At 39.3% G+C, this 20,563-nt stretch overlaps 1 protein-coding gene across 1 annotated transcript in view; it reads right to left on the bottom strand.

The window, feature by feature from the left end:
* The window catches only part of LOC105918902 (hyaluronan mediated motility receptor), a 34,189-nt gene extending 15,165 nt beyond the window's left edge, over positions 1 to 19,024 (bottom strand). The window contains exons 1-14 of the mRNA XM_036151000.1: positions 18,620 to 19,024; positions 15,572 to 15,655; positions 15,321 to 15,404; positions 14,544 to 14,606; positions 9,958 to 10,059; positions 8,127 to 8,198; positions 5,396 to 5,452; positions 3,839 to 3,901; positions 3,688 to 3,750; positions 3,239 to 3,301; positions 3,086 to 3,148; positions 2,949 to 3,011; positions 2,821 to 2,886; positions 2,680 to 2,742 (exon numbers count right to left, since the gene is read on the bottom strand). Coding sequence (XP_036006893.1) covers positions 2,680 to 2,742; positions 2,821 to 2,886; positions 2,949 to 3,011; positions 3,086 to 3,148; positions 3,239 to 3,301; positions 3,688 to 3,750; positions 3,839 to 3,901; positions 5,396 to 5,452; positions 8,127 to 8,198; positions 9,958 to 10,059; positions 14,544 to 14,606; positions 15,321 to 15,404; positions 15,572 to 15,655; positions 18,620 to 19,001 — 1,288 coding nt within the window. The 5' untranslated portion in view covers positions 19,002 to 19,024. The remainder of the gene's footprint in view (positions 1 to 2,679; positions 2,743 to 2,820; positions 2,887 to 2,948; positions 3,012 to 3,085; positions 3,149 to 3,238; positions 3,302 to 3,687; positions 3,751 to 3,838; positions 3,902 to 5,395; positions 5,453 to 8,126; positions 8,199 to 9,957; positions 10,060 to 14,543; positions 14,607 to 15,320; positions 15,405 to 15,571; positions 15,656 to 18,619) is intronic.
* Between the last annotated feature and the right edge of the window lie 1,539 nt (positions 19,025 to 20,563).

Below are 20,563 nucleotides of genomic sequence, written 5' to 3'. Positions count from 1 at the left end.
CATTCCTTTCACTCACCTCAGGATGCTTTAAACTGAAAGTAAAACTGATGACCTACTTCCTGATTCACTAAGCTAATCTGAGCAATGCCACTTAGTTGATCCTTTCATATGAAGAAATGGTGACATCAAGTACCAGCTCCAGACGATGAGTGAGGGACCAAAACTACTTTTCATTACATTGAAATCAGATTCATTAAACAAAGGTCATAGTGAGGAATGCCACAGGTTGAGGTGGGAAGACTCAAGTAAACCCCATCTAGTTTATAGTGAACACATATCACAAACAGATTGGGCTGGCCAAGCAACAAAATACACTTCACCCTGTGCACTAAGGGAAATTATAATTTGGATAGGAGCAAAAACAATAATACTACTCATAGGCAAGCATGTTACATGGTTCTATACAGTGGCAAAAGCAAAAACAGCTGATCATACCCTGCCACCAACCACCAGGGGAGCAAGCGATGTAACACGTTCCCCTTGGAAAAGGTGAAGCTAAAACCTGTTGTGCCATATTAAAGCCATGATGAAATAATTGATGTCAGATTGAATTCTGGCCATGTAGCCGGAGGACAACTCAGAAGGGGGGTTGTGAGAAAGAGTTTCAGGCTGGGATGGCCTCTCTCGGCATGGTGCCTGCTGTAAACCCAAACCACTCCCCCACAGACAAAAGGTCAGAGCACTCTAGGACAAAGCGTATCGGTCGCCTTCCCTCACCAGACAAGCTGAGAGATCAGAGAATGCTGCATGGAGGATGTCGGCCCAAGCTGCCCTGACCAAGCTGTCGGCTAGCTCCTAGCCGCATGGCCGCATGTCTGCATGTCTGCTGCTGAAAGGACGTTTTCCCTTTTCAGTGCTCCCTCCCTTGGATGTCCAAAGTGGACCGAACTCACATGAGGCGCCGAAAGGTTGGGCAGGATTGAGACAGGGAAAGGTTACACGGTCATTTGGAAATGTTTGTGTAATGCTTACACATGGTTGTTTTAAACACAAAGAGCTAACGGCCGTAGCTCATTGCTAGCGTTCGGTACCATGTCATTGCCGATGTAATTCAAGTGTGTTTTTATGGTTATAACAAACGTTATCCCCACAGGGGTTTCATACACTGATGGTATATTAATGCTTATGTTAACCGGCTCCCTCATTATGACTAAAAATAAAGCTGAAGTATTTAAAGTTAGCGCTGAAAATCTGCTAGCCAAACGGCTATTAGCTTCTGGTAACCTCCGATTTCCGGTTATTCAAATACGGTCATTCAAACATAAAGCTTGCTTCGTTTCGCTCCGCCGTTGTCCGATAGTGCTATGAGCCTTATTCCTGCATTAATATGGAATATTAATGTCGATTTAAAGGCGTTTTGTTTAACTTTAGGAGTAACCAATTTTAGCGTACTAAAATTGTGTTTGTTGTCTTCAGATCGCTACAACGACCCCTAGCTCCCAGAGGTAGAATCGCATTGATAAAATCGAGTGTCCCTAATGTAATGATCTTACTGAGCAAATCATTCTTTAAAATGTTATTTCATCAAATAACGTTTTGTTAAACTCAGGATTTGCATTGTGAATGGATTGAAACACATGCCAAATGTTCTGAATTAGTTAAGCTAATTGAACTCCATTCCATGTTATTCTTAAGTTATATCTGAACCTGGATTCACTGAATTATTCTGATGATGATAAACCACTTTGTTTTGTCTGTTGTTTTATTTTGCATGCAAATAGTTCCTTAGCTTAGCTTCTTTTTATCTTCATTTTGCTTAGTAGTTTAGTTAAGTTTCACTAGCCTAGTAGAGGATTTATTGATTGAAATATAGTGTTAATTCAGATAAACAGCATTCCACAGTGATGTTATCTGGATGTTAATAAAATTTCTGTTATTAAATTCTTGAAGTTGTCACTCCTTTATTCTGTGTGTACAGAGTTTGCTGTTAAAAGATCACTAGTGCTTGTATCATCCCTTTCAACTATTGTCCTGATATCAGCTTTAGAGCTGATATCCTCCAGGCAATACTTAACAGATTGAGAGTTATTTCTTAAATATTAAATAACTTTAAACAGTGTATAATAAGTGTATAATCTTTGTAACAGAGCTGGACCAATGGGCAGGTTGTTGTCAAGCCAGTAAGTGACACCACACTTGATGATAGGGTCAATTAGTGCCCTGTTTACCATTACCATCATATCTTACAGTCACAATAGTCATAGTTGTAAAAAAGGAAAAGGGTGGTAAACTTAAAGGCAAACACTTGTCACTAGTGTGTACCAGCTAAAATCGCTATGTGGACACCTAATTATTTGTATTATTCATGTAATTTCTATATTTATTCTATTTTATTTGTAGACTAAGATATCTTGAGTCTTAAATTACAAGTAGTTCACAGAAGGGTGGTCTTGTCGGTGTGGGTGTATAATGAACAGAGATTTTTTTTCTATTAAAAAATCCCATTATTTCATATTGTTTTTGCCAACATAATGGATGTTTAAATATGCCACCCCATTGCAAGATAGGAGCAAAGTGGACCAAGGGCTTATGGATCTTTGGCACATATATCCATTACCTCCAAGTCTTAGCCATATCTGCATAATCTTTTTGAATTTACAGTAAAAGTCATGGCAACATAATTATTTGTATCAAAACAGATCATCTGGTTGTAAATATTCTGTCAGCCTAATATATTACCTGAGTTTTCTGTCTTCAAATCCTCCAGCTGCTTCTCACTGGCTCTCAACCTGACCTCCAGAACTGAGCAGGGAAATAATTAATGACACATAAATGTTATTACTTAACAAATTACACTAATCCAAGCACTTAAGTTAGTACCTGCGGTGTGGTTCTCCAACCGGACCAGCTGTGTTGCAGTGGATTTCCATCTGACCTCTATGTTAACTGAATAAACCCGCCGTTATTCACTGTCATTTTGACTGAGTTGGTCTTTTTTAATGTGGTACCTGAGTTTTCTGCTTTCTGCTCCTCCAGCTGTCTCTCACTGACTCTCAGTCTGACCTCCAGAACTAAGTCGGAAAACAATTAATTATTGAGTTTATTAAAGACGTACAGAACCAAACACAAGACTTGTTGATGGTACCTGCAGTGTGATTCTTCAGCTGGCCCAGCTGGCCCTCAGTGGATCCAAGTCTGACCTCCATATCTACAGAGCAGATCAGCTTTAACTTGTGTATTTAGTAAATTGACGTTTTTATGTTCATTTTGCTACAGGTCAGTGGGCATCCTGTGGTACCTGTGTTTGTTGTCTTCAGATCTTCCAGCTGTTCTTCACTGGATCTCAGTCTGCTCACCAAGTCTGAACAGAAAACCAACTTTTTAAAAGGAGTTCCTCAAGGAACCATTTTTAGATCCTTCAGTTTTACACTTCTGTCAATGAACTTGTTTTTAAAACAGATTTCTTTCAGAACTACCTACTTTTAAAGATTTTATTTATACTTGACAGTTTTTAGGTAATGTCAGCTAAAAGCAAACTGTATCATGACTTTCTCTCTTTGTTTGATGTTCTGTAGTTATACATGCTCTAAATAAAGCACATCTTGGTAAATGTTCAGCTTCATGTATCCTCCAGCTGTCTCTCCTTAACTCTTAGTCTGACCGCCAGACCTAACCAGGAAGTCATGGTTTGATTTAAAGATTTTATGAAGGATAAACAGAATCAAACATAAGACTTGATGATGGTACCTGTAGTGTGATTCTTAAACTGGTTCAGGTGTCCCTCAGTGGATCTCAGTCTGATCTCCATGTCTACAGAAAAAAATTGGCCTTTTATCATGCATTTAAATAGATAATTTGCTTTAAAATGTAATGTTCAAGAAGTTAGAAAATATCATACCTCTGTTTAACATTTTCAGGTCGTCCAGCTGTTTTTCACAGGATCTAAGTCTGCTCACCAACTCTAAGAAGAACAAAACATTGAATAATATGAAGCTCCTCAGTGAACCTTTTTTAGTCCCTTTTCTTTGTTCTGGAGTCCATAAACGTCTTTTTAAAACAGTTTTCTTAAATGTCCATCTTAAATCTAAACATTGTTTTTGCCCAGCGGCGGGCTACATGACTCCCTTACATCATTTATTCCCATCAAGTCTGAGACGTTCCGTTTCAGGCTTTAAAAAGTTTGTTTTTGAAGAATTTCTTCAACTATTATCAAAACAACTAAAATCGTTGTTTAATGTTAAATAATGATTTTTGTTAACTAAAGATTGATAATCAAAGTGACTCCTTAGTTTATCACACATGTAAACAAATTTATAAAAAAAAAATATTTTTTCCCATCAGACCAGTTTATCTTGTTCCACGTTTGCTGCATCCCCTACATGGCTTGTGGCAAACTGCAAAGGGAACTTTTTTTTATTGCTTTCTTTTTGCCACACCACCATAAAGGTGAGGTTTGGAGTGGATTGCGCAACTAACACTTGTCCTCCTCCAGAGTTACCATGATTCTTTGACTGCATCTCCAATTATTGCTCTCCTCACCCAGCCTTTCAGTTTAGGGGACGTCCACGTCTTGGTAAATTTGTCGTTGTGTCATGCTTCAATTTATAGGAGACCTACTCAACAGTGCACAAAGCTTAGTAATAAGTCGACTTATCCACCAGGTTGATTTAGATATTGTTTAGGACTATCAGAGTAAATGAGGCTAAATAGGACACCCCCATCTATCATGTTCTGTATTCTCCCCAGAATGAAATGAAACAAAGCTTCTAACAGTTGGCAGTCTTAAAGTCAAACAAAACTCTGGAAATTTTCTTTTGTCTTTCATTATACATTATATTATATTATTATAACTTAGTGTCATCACTAGTAATTCTGTACCAATATGTGGCTATGTAGAGTAAAACTGTATAGTTTATCCTTTCTGTGCTTTTCATGGGAGCTGTCACTCAAATCACAACAGAATATTCGTAATTGTGAAGTACCAACTGCACAAGGCTCCTGAATATGAACATGCAATAGATCCAAGGCAAAAACAAGTCGGAATGCCAGATATATGGTTGAACATGTGGCTCGAACATAGTTGGATGTCATTTGACATTTTTGCCACTTTGCAAACAGAATTTACCTACTTTGTGAAATTAACACTTGCGAAAAATTACAATGACCATACCCTTGGATTGCTTACAGTCTGCTAACACCAATGCTTTGGGGGGCATCAGGAGGTTATTATGAGGTATGTGTCAATTACGAACATACCAATGTGTTATATTAAGAATACGGCAAGTTTTACATGAAAATGTTTGAATACTTTGGTTTGACTTTAGCTGTTGACAGTACAGGAAAGGAAAATCAATAATGTATACATAAAAAATGCATTTCATAGAGACAGATTCACTTTTGACATCTTGTATTATTTGTGTAAATACTTTAAAACACTTTCAAATCTACAGCTCACCTGTGTTGTGTTTCCTCAGCTCATCTTGTTGTCTCTCAGCTTCTTTCAGGCGATTCTCTGCAGCAAACAGTTGGTAAAAGTAATGAAAAAGCTAATCTGGGCTAGATTGAAATAAAACTAGAAAAAGCTGTTCCTACGCAACAGCGAGTGAGAATGCTAATATGCAGAATGATTTGAGAAGATGCAGAAGTCTCATGCAGAAGAGAAAAAAAGCTGAAAAACATTGAAGAATTTGAAAAATTTGAAGAAATTGAACAATTTGAAGTAATTTGTAGTAGTAGTAGTAGTAGTAGTATCAGTTGTAGTAGTAATAGTAGTAGTAGTAGTATCAGTAGTAGTAGTAGTAGTAGTAGTAGTATCAGTAGTAGTAGAAGTAGTAGTAGTTGTGTCAGTAGTAGTGGTATCAGTAGTAGTAGTAGTTGTATCAGTTTTTAAAGAATTTGAAGGAATTTGAAGTAATTTGTAGTAGTAGTAGTAGTAGTATCAGTAGTAGTATTAGTAGTAGTAGTAGTATCAGTAGTATTAGAAGTAGTAGTAGTAGTAGTATCAGTAGTAGTAGTATCAGTAGTAGTAGTAGTTGTATCAGTTTTTAAAGAATTTGAAGAAATTTGAAGAATTTGAAGGAATTTGTAGTAGTAGTAGTAGTAGTAGTATCAGTAGTACTAGTAGTAGCAGTTGTTGTATTAGTAGTAGTATCAGTAGTACTAGTAGTAGCAGTTGTTGTATTAGTAGTAGTAATAGTAGTAGTACCAGTAGTCGTAGGAGTAGTATCAGTAGTAGTAGTAGTAGTAGTATCAGTTTTTAAAGAATTTGAAGGAATTTGGAGAATTTGAAGGAATTTGTAATAGTAGTAGTAGTTGTAGTACTAGTAGTAGTAGTATCAGTAGTACTAGTAAAAGTATTTGTTGTATTAGTAGTAGTAATAGTAGTAGTATCAGTAGTAGTGGTAGTATCAGTTTTTAAAGAATTTGAAGGAATTTTGTAGTAGTAGTACTAGTAGTAGTAGTAGTAGTAGTAGTATCAGTAGTACTACTACTAGTAGTAGTTGTATTAGTAGTAGTAATAGTAGTAGTATTAGTATTAGTAGTAGTATTAGTAGTAGTAGTATCAGTTTTTAAAGAATTTGAAGGAATTTTATAGTAGTAGTACTAGTAGTAGTAGTATCAGTAGTACTAGTAGTAGTAGTTGTATTAGTAGTAGTAATAGTAGTAGTAGCAGTAGTAGTTGTTGTAGTAGTAGTAGTAGCAGTAGCAGCAGTAGTATCATTAGTAGTAGTAGTTGTATCAGTAGTAGTAGTAGTAGTTAGTAGTATCAGTAGTAGTAGTAGTAGTAGTAGTAGTAGTAGTATCAGTAGTACTAGTAGTAGTAGTTGTATTAGTAGTAGTAATAGTAGTAGTAGCAGTAGTAGTTGTTGTAGTAGTAGTAGTAGCAGTAGCAGCAGTAGTATCATTAGTAGTAGTAGTTGTATCAGTAGTAGTAGTAGTAGTTAGTAGTATCAGTAGTAGTAGTAGTAGTAATAGTAGTAGTATCAGTAGTAGTGGTAGTATCAGTTTTTAAAGAATTTTAAGGAATATGTAGTAGTAGTAGTAGTAGCAGCAGTAGTAGTATTAGTAGTAGTATCAGTAGTACTAGTAGTGGTAGTAGTTATATTAGTAGTAGTTATAGTAGTAGTAGCAGTAGTAGTTGTAGTATCAGCAGTAGCATCAGTAGTAGTAGCAGTAGCAGCAGTAGTATCATTAGTAGTAGTAGTAGTAGTAGTAGTAGTAGTATCAGTAGTACTACTAGTAGTAGTAGTTGTATTAGTAGTAGTAATAGTAGTAGTAGTAGTTTCAGTAGTAGTAGTAGCAGTAGTAGTATCAGTAGTAGTAGTATTAGTAGTAGTACTAGAAGTATCAATAGTAGTAGGAGTAGTATCAGTAGTAGTAGTAGTAGTAGTAGTATCAGTTTTTAAAGAATTTGAAGGAATTTGAAGAATTTGAAGGAATTTGTAGTAGTAGTAGTAGTATCAGTAGTACTAGTAGTAGTAGTAGTTGTATTAGTAGTAGTAATAGTTGTAGTAGCAGTATTAGTTGTTGTAGTAGCAGTAGCAGCAGTAGTATCATTGGTAGTATCAGTAGTAGTAGTATCAATAGTAGTAGTAGTAGTAGTAGTAGTATCAGTAGTACTAGTAGTAGTAGTAGTTGTATTAGTAGTAGCAATAGTAGTAGTATCAGTAGTAGTTGTAGTATCAGCAGTAGCATCAGTAGTAGTAGCAGTAGCAGCAGTAGTATCATTAGTAGTAAAAGTAGTAGTAGTAGTAGTAGTAGTAGTAGTAGTATCAGTAGTAGTAGTAATAGTAGTAGTAGTAGTAGTTGCAGTATCTGTTGTAGTAATAGTATTGATATAAGTTGTATCAGAAGAACTAGAAGGAATTTGAAGAATTTGAAAAATTTGAAGGAATTTGCATTCATTTCAATGGGAGCAAAAAACGCACAAAAAGTACAAATACTTCAAAAAGTATAAAAGTTACCATAACCATGAGACATAGCAGTAATGTCGAGAACGAGCCGAACGTTTTGGTACGAAAATCGTTGAAATCGGTTGAAGTATGCAGGAGTAGTTAGACGCACAAAAACGTACGGAATAATAATAATAATAATAATAAAGAAAAACAGGAAAACAATAAGTGAGAATGCTGTATAGCATTCTCACTGATAATCAGACTATGTGACTGATTATTAAATTATCTGACCAGCAGCAGCACTCAGTTCTTCCAGGTGCAGCTGACTGGAGTCCAGTTTGTTTTCCAGCTCATGAACCTGGCCTGTGAAGGAAGAAAATCGGATAAAACATCCAACTCGTTTAATGGTCAATAAAACTGAACTGTTGATCTTTCGGTAAGGAGGTTTTACTGTTCTTTAAAAGCAACGTTTATTTTAAAACTTTTCAGTTTAGACTTCTTCCAAGAAGTCCATTGTTCATTTATTCCAGGGAAGTTAGGAGTCTGGCAAAGCAGCGGTGCTAGACCTTTGTCTCAAAGGTTATTCTGCATTCTTTGCCATCATGACAAGCTGAGTGTGAATCCCGTTTCATCTCAATTAAGCTTCTTGTGGAGATAATATCTGTCTGATGCATGAAAACAATTGAGGGTTGTCAGTGGAGAGCTACAGTGGTACTGAACCACCGTAACTATAGTAGCTTAGAGCCACCTCATCTCCAAGATTGGATCTAGCCAGTTTGAACAGGTGTCTGGCAGCTTGAGCCTGTGTAACCAGAGACCCAGACTAAACCATGGTGCTGCAGGAGTTGCATCATCTCCATTGCTCCAGCCCCACTCAAGTGTTCTGATTACAGAACAATGTTTTTCACATTGCTTATATTAGGTGACATTAAACAATATATTGCTATATAGAAAATACTGTACATCAGAGACCACCAAAATCACATATTCCCTCTAGCTCAGATCATAAAAAACACCATCAGGTACCATAACTATGCAGACGACATCACCATGTTACCAGGTGACTGTGAACCCATTCAAGCACTGAGTAAATTCCTAGAAGAAATCAAAGCATGGGTGTGCCAAAATTTTCTACAATTGAATAAAAACAAAACTGTAGTAATAATTTTCAGACAAACAGAGGAAATATCAAAAGTTAGCATACAGCTTCAGCTGCTTCAGCTAGGAACCACTGATCAGGCCCGAAACTTGGGTGTAGTGATGGACTCAGACCTGAACCTCCAAAAGCATCTAAAGACAATTATAAAGTCAGCCTTCTATCACCTGAAGAACATTTTCAGGATTGAAGGACTAATGTCTCAAGAGCTGGAAAATTAATCCATACATTTATCTTTAGTCGAATCAATTACTGCAAAGGTGACTTTAAAATAGAATAGACTTTAAAATACTTTTGTTAGTCTATAAATCACTGAATGTCTTAGCACCTAAATACATTACAGACTTGCTGTCAACTCCCCAGACCGCTCAGGTCTTCTAGTTCAAATTTACTCTGCATACCCAGAACCAGAACCAAATACGAAGTCGAATCCCAGCTACAGCCTCATTTCAAATAATAATCCTATGATAGCAGAAATGAACAGTCTACAATTTCATTGCAAATCTTTAAGTCTCTGTGTGAAGTCATGCTCACCAGAGACCCGAGTAAACTATTGGACTTATCTTCACTTAAAAGTGGTGGGTTCCTGTGCTTTCTGGGATTCTGATTAGTTAGATCAGCTGATACATGTACATAGTTTTCAATAAGCTCATAGTGACATGTCATCTTTCCACCACAGGATGATGAGCTTTTACCAATAAAACTTCACCGATGTTTAGTCCAGAAAAGAAGACTATGATGGAATTATTGGGTCATTGTTGTCGGGATGGTGTAACTGTGGTGTTTACAGGACATGTGAGAGCTGCAGCACTCCTGTGCATAAAACCAGTATCTGGTTGGTTTATCTGGTGATCAAAGGGTGGATAATACAGTGTTCAATGTGTAGGAATGTGATGGATCACATCATTTGCTTTTGGCATGTCTTCCAACATGGTGGAAATAAAAGGCTGATAGGCTGTAAGTTACCTTCTATGTTTGCCTTCAGCTTGTCCAGATGGATCTTCAGACGACCTTCCAGCACCACCACTTCAGAGACCATCACAGCTGAACTATTGCAGGCTTGGATCTCTGGGGCAGAGTCAAAATCAAACTCAATTGATCGTTTTTTGTCTTGTTTGATCTGTTTTTGATTTTTAGATTGTTTCTAATGTTTCATGCTTCGACGACATAAATGCTTATAGTGACCTTTGACACATACGGATAATTGCACAAATGTAATCCTTTTCTAATCTTGCTGTTTTTCAGTACGTTGATACAGTTTAATGTATGCAATCTTAAGCCACAACTGTTAGGAGTTCCTTGTAAAAATATCCATTCCCTGTTTTCATATTTTATCACAATACAACCATACAATTTATGTATTTTATTTGAATTTCATGTGATAGACCAACACAAAGTTGTTCATAATGGTAAACTGAAAGGACCCTGGTTTTTGCATTTTCTTTACTAATTAGAAAGCAGGTTGGCATGCATTGAGTATTTAAATCACCCGCTATTACCATCTAATGTAGAACAGATTACTGGATCAATATGTGCTTCTGTGCTTTTTTGTCTCTTTTGTTGTGTGTCTGCTCTGTCTTCTGTAACCCCAGTCGGTCGAGGCAGATGACCGTTCATACTGAGCCCAGTTCTGCCGGAGGTTTTCCTTCCCGTTAATGGGGAGTTTTTCTTTCCACTGTCGCTTCATGCTTGCTCAGTATGAGGGATTGCTGCAAAGCCATGTACAATACAGACGACTCTCCCTGTAGCTCTACGGTTCCCCAGGAGTGAATGCTGCTTGTCGGGACTTTGATGCAATCAACTGGTTTCCTTATATAGGACATTTTTTGACCAATCTGTATAATCTGACCCAATCTGTATAATATGATTGAACTTGATTTTGTAAAGTACCTTGAGATGACATGTTTCATGATTTTGCGCTATATATATAAAATTGAATTGAATTGAATTGAAATCATCTAGGTCATCTAGTAATTAAAAAGAGTCCATCTTTGTGTAATATAACTGCAGCTGTTCTGTTTCTCGCCTCAGAGGCTTTTTTAGACAACATCAGCATCATTAAGACAAAGGTACCCAGCACACAGGTCAGGGAGAAGGTTCTAGTTCAGTCTAAAGCGGGGCTCAGTTCTAAAACAATCTCCCAAGCTTAGAATATCTTCCAGATTTTGTTCAATCCATCATCTGAGCATGGAGAGAGGATGGGGCACCTGCAGGCCTACCAAGACATGGAGGCCCACCGAGACCAGGGGTTTGCAACCTGTGGCTCAGGAGCTGCAGATGGCTCTTTGGACCTTCAACAACAGTTAATAACATTGGAAAAATTACGAAGACCCCAGGTTAAAATGTCATCCATGTTCTTATTTCACCACCTTATTATTTTGAAACTTCAAATTTTACTAGATCTCTTTCATTTGTCTGAATATTTCAGAGCCAAAGTAAAAGATTCAAAGATTCTTTATTGTCACCACGTGTTTCTGTGGTGAAATTTCTTTTTGGCCTCTCTAACTCAGAGTACACATAATGAAGGCAAACAAACAGGCGATGAACAGGGGTTCCAGTGTTTTTATTCCCATTATGGCGTTCAAAAGAATTTTTTTTTTTTAAATAGATGAAGATTTAAAAGTTTGTATGAACTTGTTGTCCTTCAAGAGTCACAGATAAAAAAAATTAGGTAACAAGGTGCTTTTGTACCATGATGATTTGAGGCTTCATTTACATAGATGTGCATTTAGATATTCTGAGATGATAATGTGCAAGTAAGCAATAACATTAAAGTGATTGTAACGTATGACAGATTAGTGTCAACAGTGGGGTGATTTTCAACATATTGGACTGCAGTCTCCCATCAGGGGGCGATTGCCCTCACAGCTCTTTGGAAATAAGCTGTTTCTAAGTTTGTGTTTTGGCTTTGAGGCTTCTGGGAGAGGGGCAAACAGCACATTGCCTAGGTGGGTGGGATCAGTGGAGATGGGTCTGGCCTTTCTTTGGACTCGTTCTGCATAAATTGAGTCTAGATCCTGCACACAGCATCCCAAAATCCCCTGCGCTGTTCCCACCACCTGTGCTGCTAGGTCCTTCCACTCCTGGACTGTGCAGCTCTCATACACACAGTTATGCTGAGACATAAAACACTTTCTATGGTAGCTCTGTAGAAGTTCTTTAGCAGTTTAGTGGAAAGTCCAGACCTTTTCATTTTCCTGAGGAAGAAGAGCTGTTGTTGGGCCTTCTTCACCAGGTGGGAGGTGTTCACTGTCCAGGAGAGATCGGAGATGTGAATGCCCAGGATCTTTATGCTGTCCACACGCTCCACCACCTCGCCCTGTATGCAGAGAGGAGCGTGTTCATTCCTTTGTGGAGTCCACTATGACCTCCTTGGTCTTACTGGTGTTCAGGATCAGGTTGTTCCTGGAGCACCACTGTGTCAGATTGCTGACCTCATCCCAGTAGTGGTTCTCATTATTGTTGGAGATGAGACCCACCACAGTGGTGTCCTCCGCAAACTTCACCACTGTTTTGTGGGGTGGACAGCAGAACAGTCCTGGGTGAAAAGGGTGAAGAGAGCTCGGCTGAGGACACAGCCCTGCAGTGTTCCTGTGTTGAGGATCAGTGGAGCAGATGTGTGTTTCCCTATCCTCACTGCCTGGGGGCCTGTTGGTGAGGTGCTAACGAGACACCATCCTCCGTACAGCAATTCTTCCCTGTAGGGAAACTGCAGACTGTCCAGGCCTGCAGGGATGGCATCCTTGATGTACTTTCCATCCTCTCAAAACACTTCATGATGACATGGGTCATGGGTTTCTGGTTAGAAAACACTCTGATTGTCTTTGTGGGTAAGAGAGCATCAGTGCAGAAGTGAATGTAAGAAAGCACACATGATGTGTAGCTTTCTAAATCAGCGCGCTCTTTAAATAGTCAGTCTTTCCAAAACAGTCCTGTAAGGCTGAGCAGGCATCTTCTGTCCAAACCTGAATGTTTTTTTTTTATCATTGGTCTGGTTCTGCAGATCAGTGGTTTGTAGAGAGGAATCAGCTCTACAGAGATGTGATTGGATGATCCAAAGTGAGGAGCTGCAGAACCTTTATATGCTCCTGGGATATTCCAGTAAACTTGATGTAATTTATTATTGTGTCTGATCGGGTACTTAATGAATTTATGGAACTTGGGGAGCACAGCCTTTAAATTAACATTGTTAAAGTCTCCGGCAATGATCACAGCCGCATCTGGGTTATTGTTCATTTGGCCGGTAGCAAAACAATAAAATGCTCCAAAGCTAGCTTACTGTTAGCTCTTGGCTGGATGTATACTGCAATGATTATCACAAAACTGAGCTTTCTAGCCAGTTTAAATGGTCTCCACTTAACTGCAAGGTATTCCAGGTGAGCAGAAGGTTCAAACGGTCTTTGCTGTTGTGCACATAAATCGCCAGTCCTCTTCCTCTGCTTTTCTCCGCGGCTGCCGTTTAATCAACCCTGAACAGCGTGCGCTCCTTCAAACTAGTGCATTTGGGTCATGACGTCAATAACAAATTAGCATATAGATCATTACTCAACAAACTGTATTTTATAATGGCTGAATTAAATGAATCAAACCCTTCAGAGAAACCTGATCATTTTAAAAGTGTGAGCTTTAGTATAAAGTAAAACCGAAGGCAGCAGAGTTAGGTTTAAAGCGAGAGGAGAAGAGGCCTAAATGGCCAATATGACCGCTCAAAAAGCTCTGCTGGCAGCGTACAGACACTCTGCAGACAGTGTGTGTGCTCCTTAAGGGAAAATAGTGTGAAATATCTTAATTTTGCCGTTAAAAAAAATACTGTAGATATGTTTGATGCACATTCAAACCTAACGTTGTTAAATTACGTCAAAATGGGCTGAGGTGCCTTCACGTTCTCCACTCGCTTCAAAGTTCTCTGAAATGGGAACTGTCATGAACACGGTCATAAAAACTCGTTCATTTACGACACTGCTCTACAGCTGCAATGGAATGGTTAAAATGGCCTTGTCAAAGTCCAACTGGTAATCTGTAACCTAAAAACTGATGTTTATAGGCACTGTTAACCCAATCTGACTGAGCTTGATTTATTTTGCGGAGGAGAACAGACGCACTTTCAGCCTGGATGTCAAAACTAGAGGAGACCAACCTCAAAACGCAGCCAAAGGAGATTTCGACAACTTATACACTGAAGGGCCTGAATGAACATGCATGCCACACCTTTCAGATTTTTATTAGTCAAAAATGTTAGAAATCATTTACCACTTCAAGGGTATGAATACTTTTACAAGGTGCTGCGGTTCTTGCAGCTGTTAGCTTTACATTAAGATCAAGCAATCTTTACTAAACATAAGTGCCTTCAGAATTTGATCCTGCAGTTGAGCCAAGACCTGAGATAATCTTCAGGAAATTTTTCACATTAAACAATTTCAAGCTCCAGAAACATTTTGAACTCTGTGATGATTTGGACAGCCCTACTAAATTTGATAGGGAAAACAAACGATTAAATCAACCTCAAAGTGATAAAGAGAGGAGAAAATGGCAGCTCATCCTGTGAGCCTGACCTGAGATCTTCCCCATCAGGTCTTCCATCAAACTCTCCGTGTTGCACATTCTACCCGTCAGAACTGAAAACCAGCAGAATGAATGTTACTAAAACCAAGCAGGTCTTCAGGTTCCAGCAACAGCTGGGAAATATGATGGAGTCACATTTTCCTGGCTTGTCTCTCACTAAAGCTAAACTGCGAAGTGTTCTGAAGCATAAGAACGGTCTAAGAGTGGTACCAGTAAGGTCTGTGAATACTGCACAAGAACAGAGATTGTTGTTCTCTCTCTGGGGCTGCAAGAACAAAATGACATTCTGTTGCTGCAGCTTGTTCTTGGTACCTGCAGCATGTCATCTTGCCAGAACCTTATCCTTGTGTGGTTCTGATAACTATTATACAATATATACAGTAAGTGGTGCAGTAAGGCAGATGTATGGCAGCTTCCCTGGAGTTCTGCACTTTTGGGAGGTCGAACCTATCCTGGACAGAAACAACTTTACAATATGCATACGCCTCAACTATTGATGGTTTACATACAGCAACTTCTCATTATCTGGCCTCAGGTCCTGTCATGGCTTTTAGATTTTATCTTAAGTGCTTTTTAAATCCTCAACTCTTCTGCTTTGGTAAGCACATCCATAATGTGTTGGTCTATCATATAAAATCCTAATGAATACATGAAGGTTTGGGACTGGGACATAGGATAAAGAGGTGATGTAGTGGGAAGACTTTTGAAAGGCTCTGTACAGCACCCAGGGCAAATGTACTGAATGGCAATGAGAGGAGGATGATGACCTGCGTCCTTCCTCCTGAGCTGCTCCACGGTGCTCTCACTCGCCCTCAGTCTGGTCTGCAGGAACGGCAGCTCAGCCGCAAGAACTGAGGAGACATCAGCACTTCAAGACACAGCGCTGGGCAGTGAGACTCATGCTATTAGTGTTTTTGACCTCTGAGGGAGTAAAAACAATCCTTTCTGGTCTCTGGTCTTCTGGTATCTCGCTTTAATGATTTTGTTAAGACAGAAAACTAACCAGCCGGGGACTCACCTGCATTCTTCTTCTTCAAGCTCTCCACTGAGCTCTCACTGGTGTTTATTCTTGCCTGAAGCTCTAGTATTGCAGCTGCTTGTGCTAAGAGGAAAAGAAAAAACAAGGTAAAAAAAGAAAAATCCAATTTTTCAAAACACTTTCTCATTTTTGCTATCAAAAACTTCATTGCATTTTATTGGAGTTTTATATAGTAAACAAACAACGTGGAGGGAGAATGATACATGATTTTTAAATCTGTTCATAAATAAAAAATCTGATAAGCTTGGTGTGCAGCTCCATTCAGTCATTCTAAGTCAATACTAGAGCTACACCGATCCGATACCCGGATTAGATATCGGCTCTGATATTGACCGGTTAGTTGGATCGGATATCAGATAAATGACAGGATCCAGTCGTTTTTTTTTTTTAAGTCCCTTCATTTCTATGTTTGCAACTCAGGTTACGTCATCACGCAGAGCACACACAGCAGCTACTGATGAGCAAACACAGGACAACATGGAGGAAGCGTCAGACCGGGCCAAGTTTGCTATTTGGCAAAATGTTAAGCTCGATACACCAACAGTCCGACTGCAACATGTAGCATCTGCAATGCATAAGTTGCGAGGGGAGTTCATTCATTCAATAGTAGCATTGGCTGAAACGCTCATCCCAGGTAGTGGTATCAGACTGAATTGGAAAAAAACTGGATCGGTGCATCTCTATTCACTGTGGAAAACCACATTTTCCCCTCAACTTCCAGCTGCAGGTCCTTCAGTGTTGGTCTCCACCTGCTTTGAACGACTACAGCCTGATATTTTAGCTCATTCTTCTTTGCTCAAGGTCAGTCAGATTAGATGGAGAGTCTCTGTTAACATCGGTTTTCAAGTCGCACAACAGATTCTTAGTTGGATTTTGGTCTGGACTTTGATGAAGCCATTCTAACATGAGAAAGCATTGATCTAAACCAACCTATAGTATCCCTGGCTGTATGTTTAAGGTAGTTGTCCTGTTTGAAGGTGAACCTCCACCCCAGTCCCAGCTCTTCTCCAGCCATTAACAGGTTTTCTTCCATGGACCTAGTTCCATCCATCCTCTCATCAACCCTGACCAGCTTTTCTGTTTCCACTGAAGAAGCGCAGTGGTCTTCAGCCCTGGTCCTCAGGGCCCACTATCTGGCATGTTTTAGGAGATTCCCTGCCTCCACACACCTGACCTAAATACAGGGCTGTTTAAGAGGTCATGCATTCATTTGATTTAGGTCTGCTGGTGCAGAGACACGTAAAATGTGCAGGATAGTGGGCTCTGAGGACCAGGGCTGAAGACCACTGCTCTAAAGGACCTCTGAGGCCAGAAACAGACAGCTTCAGTTAGTCTCAGACTGAATTACAAACAGATGGATTTACTTTACTGATTAGGTGATTTGGGAAGGCAGTTGGTGTATTACATACCATTCAGATATGTTTCTGTAATTTTGCTATATAATGAATAGTATATATGAATAGTATGAATATTTCTGTAAAGTACAGTATATTCACCTGTGCAGTGACACTTTGGTCGAAAATTTTTTTTTTTTAAATAAATTTATACACTCAATTAAGAATGTAGAGAATATGGAAGGTGGAAGGTATTGGATTTTGTCTAGTAATACTGTACCTGATAACAGTAAACATCAACTTTGGAAGTGCAAAAACAGATGGCAAGCCTGAAGAAGCCATGATAAAAATAGCCAGAAATATGACCCAGAAAGACAGTTCATCACATATACAAGAGGACTCACTTTAGATGTCAACAGGAAAAAAAAGTGGACGCCCCGGTAACTCCAACAGAGAACCAGGTTCAGTACCAGGGTTGTCTTCAACTATAACTGATTTTGACAAAATGTCCCAATTCAGCCAAATAAACTACAAAATATTAGAGGAAATCATTCACCAACTAAGTGCCTCCTCCTACTGCCTCAATGTTCTACCCACAGCTTTCTTTAAAAAAGTTTTACCTGTCATAACGTCTGAGTTGACTCAGATAATAAACACGTCCCTTCTGTCAGGTGTTTTCCCTCAGTCCCTAAAAACAGCAATTATCAAACCACTGCTGAAAAAGAACAACTTAGACAAACTTCTACTCCAGAACTATAGGCCCATCTCAAACCTCCCCTTTATCAGTAAGATTGAAAAAAAAAACTGTTTCAGCAATTAAACACCTTCTTAACAACGACCAGCCGCTTTGACGTATTCCAGTCTGGCTTCTGTGCTCACCACAGTACAGAGACCGCCCTTATCAAGGTTTTTAATGACATCCATATACTGATTGTAGAAGAACCACAGTGCTGATACTATTGGACCTTAGAACAGCATTTGATGCTGTTGATCACTCCATTCTGTTAGAACACCTGGAAAACTGGTTTAAATCCTACTTAAAGGACAGGGACTTTTCTGTGTCAGTAGGTAACTTTACATCCCAGATGACAAAAATCACATGTGGGGTTCCCCAAGGGTCCATCCTGGGTCCCCTCTTATTCAATATCTACATGCTCTCTCTTGCTCAGATTATTAAAAACAGCAACACAAGTTACCATAACTATGCAGACGACACACAAATCCACATCACCATGTCACCAGGTGACTATGAACCCATTCAAGCACTGAGTAAATGCCTAGAAGAAATCAATGCCTGGATGTCACAATATTTTATACAGTTGAATGAAACAAAACTGAAGTAATAATCTTTGGACAAATAGAAGAGAGATCAAAAGTTAGCACACAGCTTCAGTCGCTTCAGCTAGGAACCACTGATCAGGCCTGAAATCTGGGTGTAGTGGCGGACTCAGACCTAAATCTCCAAAAACATCTATACACAATTACAAAGTCTGCCTTTTAAGAATATGTCTTTATTAGAATAAATCATCACTGAAAAGACATATAGAGCTGGATATGAATCGGAGCTCCCCGCTTTTATCTTTCCAAATATACAAAATTGAATATTTTCAGATTGGTTGATGACCACAACCTTCATCTTCCTGTAGCCAGTAACATGATACAGTTAATGAAAACCGAAGCTGTGAATCCTGACCTTTGGACTGGACTTCCAGCTCCTCCATCTTGCTCCTCAGGACAGAGGCCTGCTCTGTCAGCAGAGTCCTCCTCAGGTTGTCTATCTGGCGCCCCACTGCCACCTGCACCTCAACCAGGCTCTGCTTCTGCTGCTCTGCTACCATCTCCCCGTCCCTCAGCCGGCTCTCCACACTTCGAAGTTCTTGTCGTCGCTCCACTTCCTCCCCCTTTAGACTAAGGACCAGGTCCTTCAAGCCCTGCACCTCCTCCCAGAGGACACCAAGGTCCCTAAGGGCGTGTGCTTCAGTCCTGGTGCGATCATCTGCAGGAACAGAGAACTCTGATCGACTGTTCCTGATGGAGCAGCAGAGCATCAGAAGGAAAACAGCAACAGACCTCATTTTGAAGCCAAAAGCTGTAGCTAAGCCAGTCCAGCAGCTTTAACACAATAATCCTGCAGAAGAACATTCCACAGAGGAGAGAGGGGGGTTCCTCCTAATTCCTCTGCTTTGAGCACACATGCAATTGGCAAAACAGCATATTAAGACTAAACTGTAACCATATTGCTCAAAGTGGAAGTTGTCTAAACCAGAATTATTCAAAATGTAACAGTTAGAAAAACTAGCAGACTGGCAGAATAACAGTCTTGAACTTTCTCCAGAATATGCCCACTATTGAGATGCATACTAACAACCACTAACAAGATGAGCTGTGTATCTGACATTATACCCGCTGCTTCTTCTGCTCTTTGACTGATGTGTTTCCACTTTAGAGGTTTAGATCTAATTAGATCTAGTTTCATCTGCCATGGCAAACACTTTTGACACCGCACCATCTTCTTCACAATAAGACACTGTGTGTAAAGGTTTAAACTTTTAGATGGAGTCTTTATTAAATGTAACATGGAGCAATAACTCTGGCAGTTTCTTGCATCTTCCCTGTCACATTAGGAGCTCCAGTCATCTTCTGCGGTGCCCTGCAAACATCTCAGCTCGTTAAACCTTCTCCACATTTTCACATTATAGCCACAAACTTCTGTGTATTTTGTTACAATCTTATGTTATAGATTATACGCAAAGTAGTTTATTCAGATACCACTAGAAAATGCAGTACAACCCGTTGCCAGGTTAGGTTCTAAAACAATCTCCCAACCTTTGAACATCTCCCAGAGCTCTGTTCAATCCATAATCTGAACCTGGAGAGAGGATGGAGCACCTGCAGACCTACCAAGACATAGAGGTCCACCTAGACTGACAGGTCGGGCGAGGAGAGCATCAATCAGTGAGCCAGCCAGGAGGAGGACCATGGTAACTCTGGAGGAGCTGCAGTTTCACAGTTCAGGTGGGAGAATCTGTTTCTCTGAGACAAATAAACAGCTATATGTATTGTGCATCTACAATAGTAGACTCAAATGGTTCTTTATTCTTTTGGCCACCAGGTGCCACCAAAGAGGACTCCATTGAAAAGCTTTGAGTACTGAACATTTGTTCTAAACACGCTGCACAAAGCTTCATTTGGGCCATAATTGATTGTAAGTCTCTTATGCTGTGCACATCTACAGGAGTAAAAAGCAAACTAGGGGGGTTTACAGCGAACAAGGGGTTATTATAAATACACGGCCTCATTTCTAGATTTTTATTTGTTAAAAAGGACAACTTGTCTAATCCCTTTCATAATTATGCATCAATTTGTGTCTGTCTTGAAGTTTAAAGCTATAATGTGACAAAGTAGAAAAATGTGCAACGGATGTGAACATTCTGCAAAGTACAAAATGTTAGTTGAATGCTAGTAAAGGATAAGGAAGTATGATGAATGAAATCTATGTGTCATGGAAGTAAATGGAGCAAAAACAATACTGCTGAAAATCCATCTAACCAGTCAAAGCTGGGCTGAGGGTGCCTCTCCAGTCAACAATGACTTTTTGTTTCATCACTTTAGTACTTTAAACTCAAGGTAAATACAC

Source organism: Fundulus heteroclitus, chromosome 19, assembly GCF_011125445.2.
Source record: "Fundulus heteroclitus isolate FHET01 chromosome 19, MU-UCD_Fhet_4.1, whole genome shotgun sequence".
In the NCBI taxonomy this organism is placed as follows: domain Eukaryota; kingdom Metazoa; phylum Chordata; class Actinopteri; order Cyprinodontiformes; family Fundulidae; genus Fundulus; species Fundulus heteroclitus.
The sequence above is the reverse complement of the archived record's forward strand: the minus strand, read 5'-3'. Positions and strand labels throughout refer to the sequence as shown.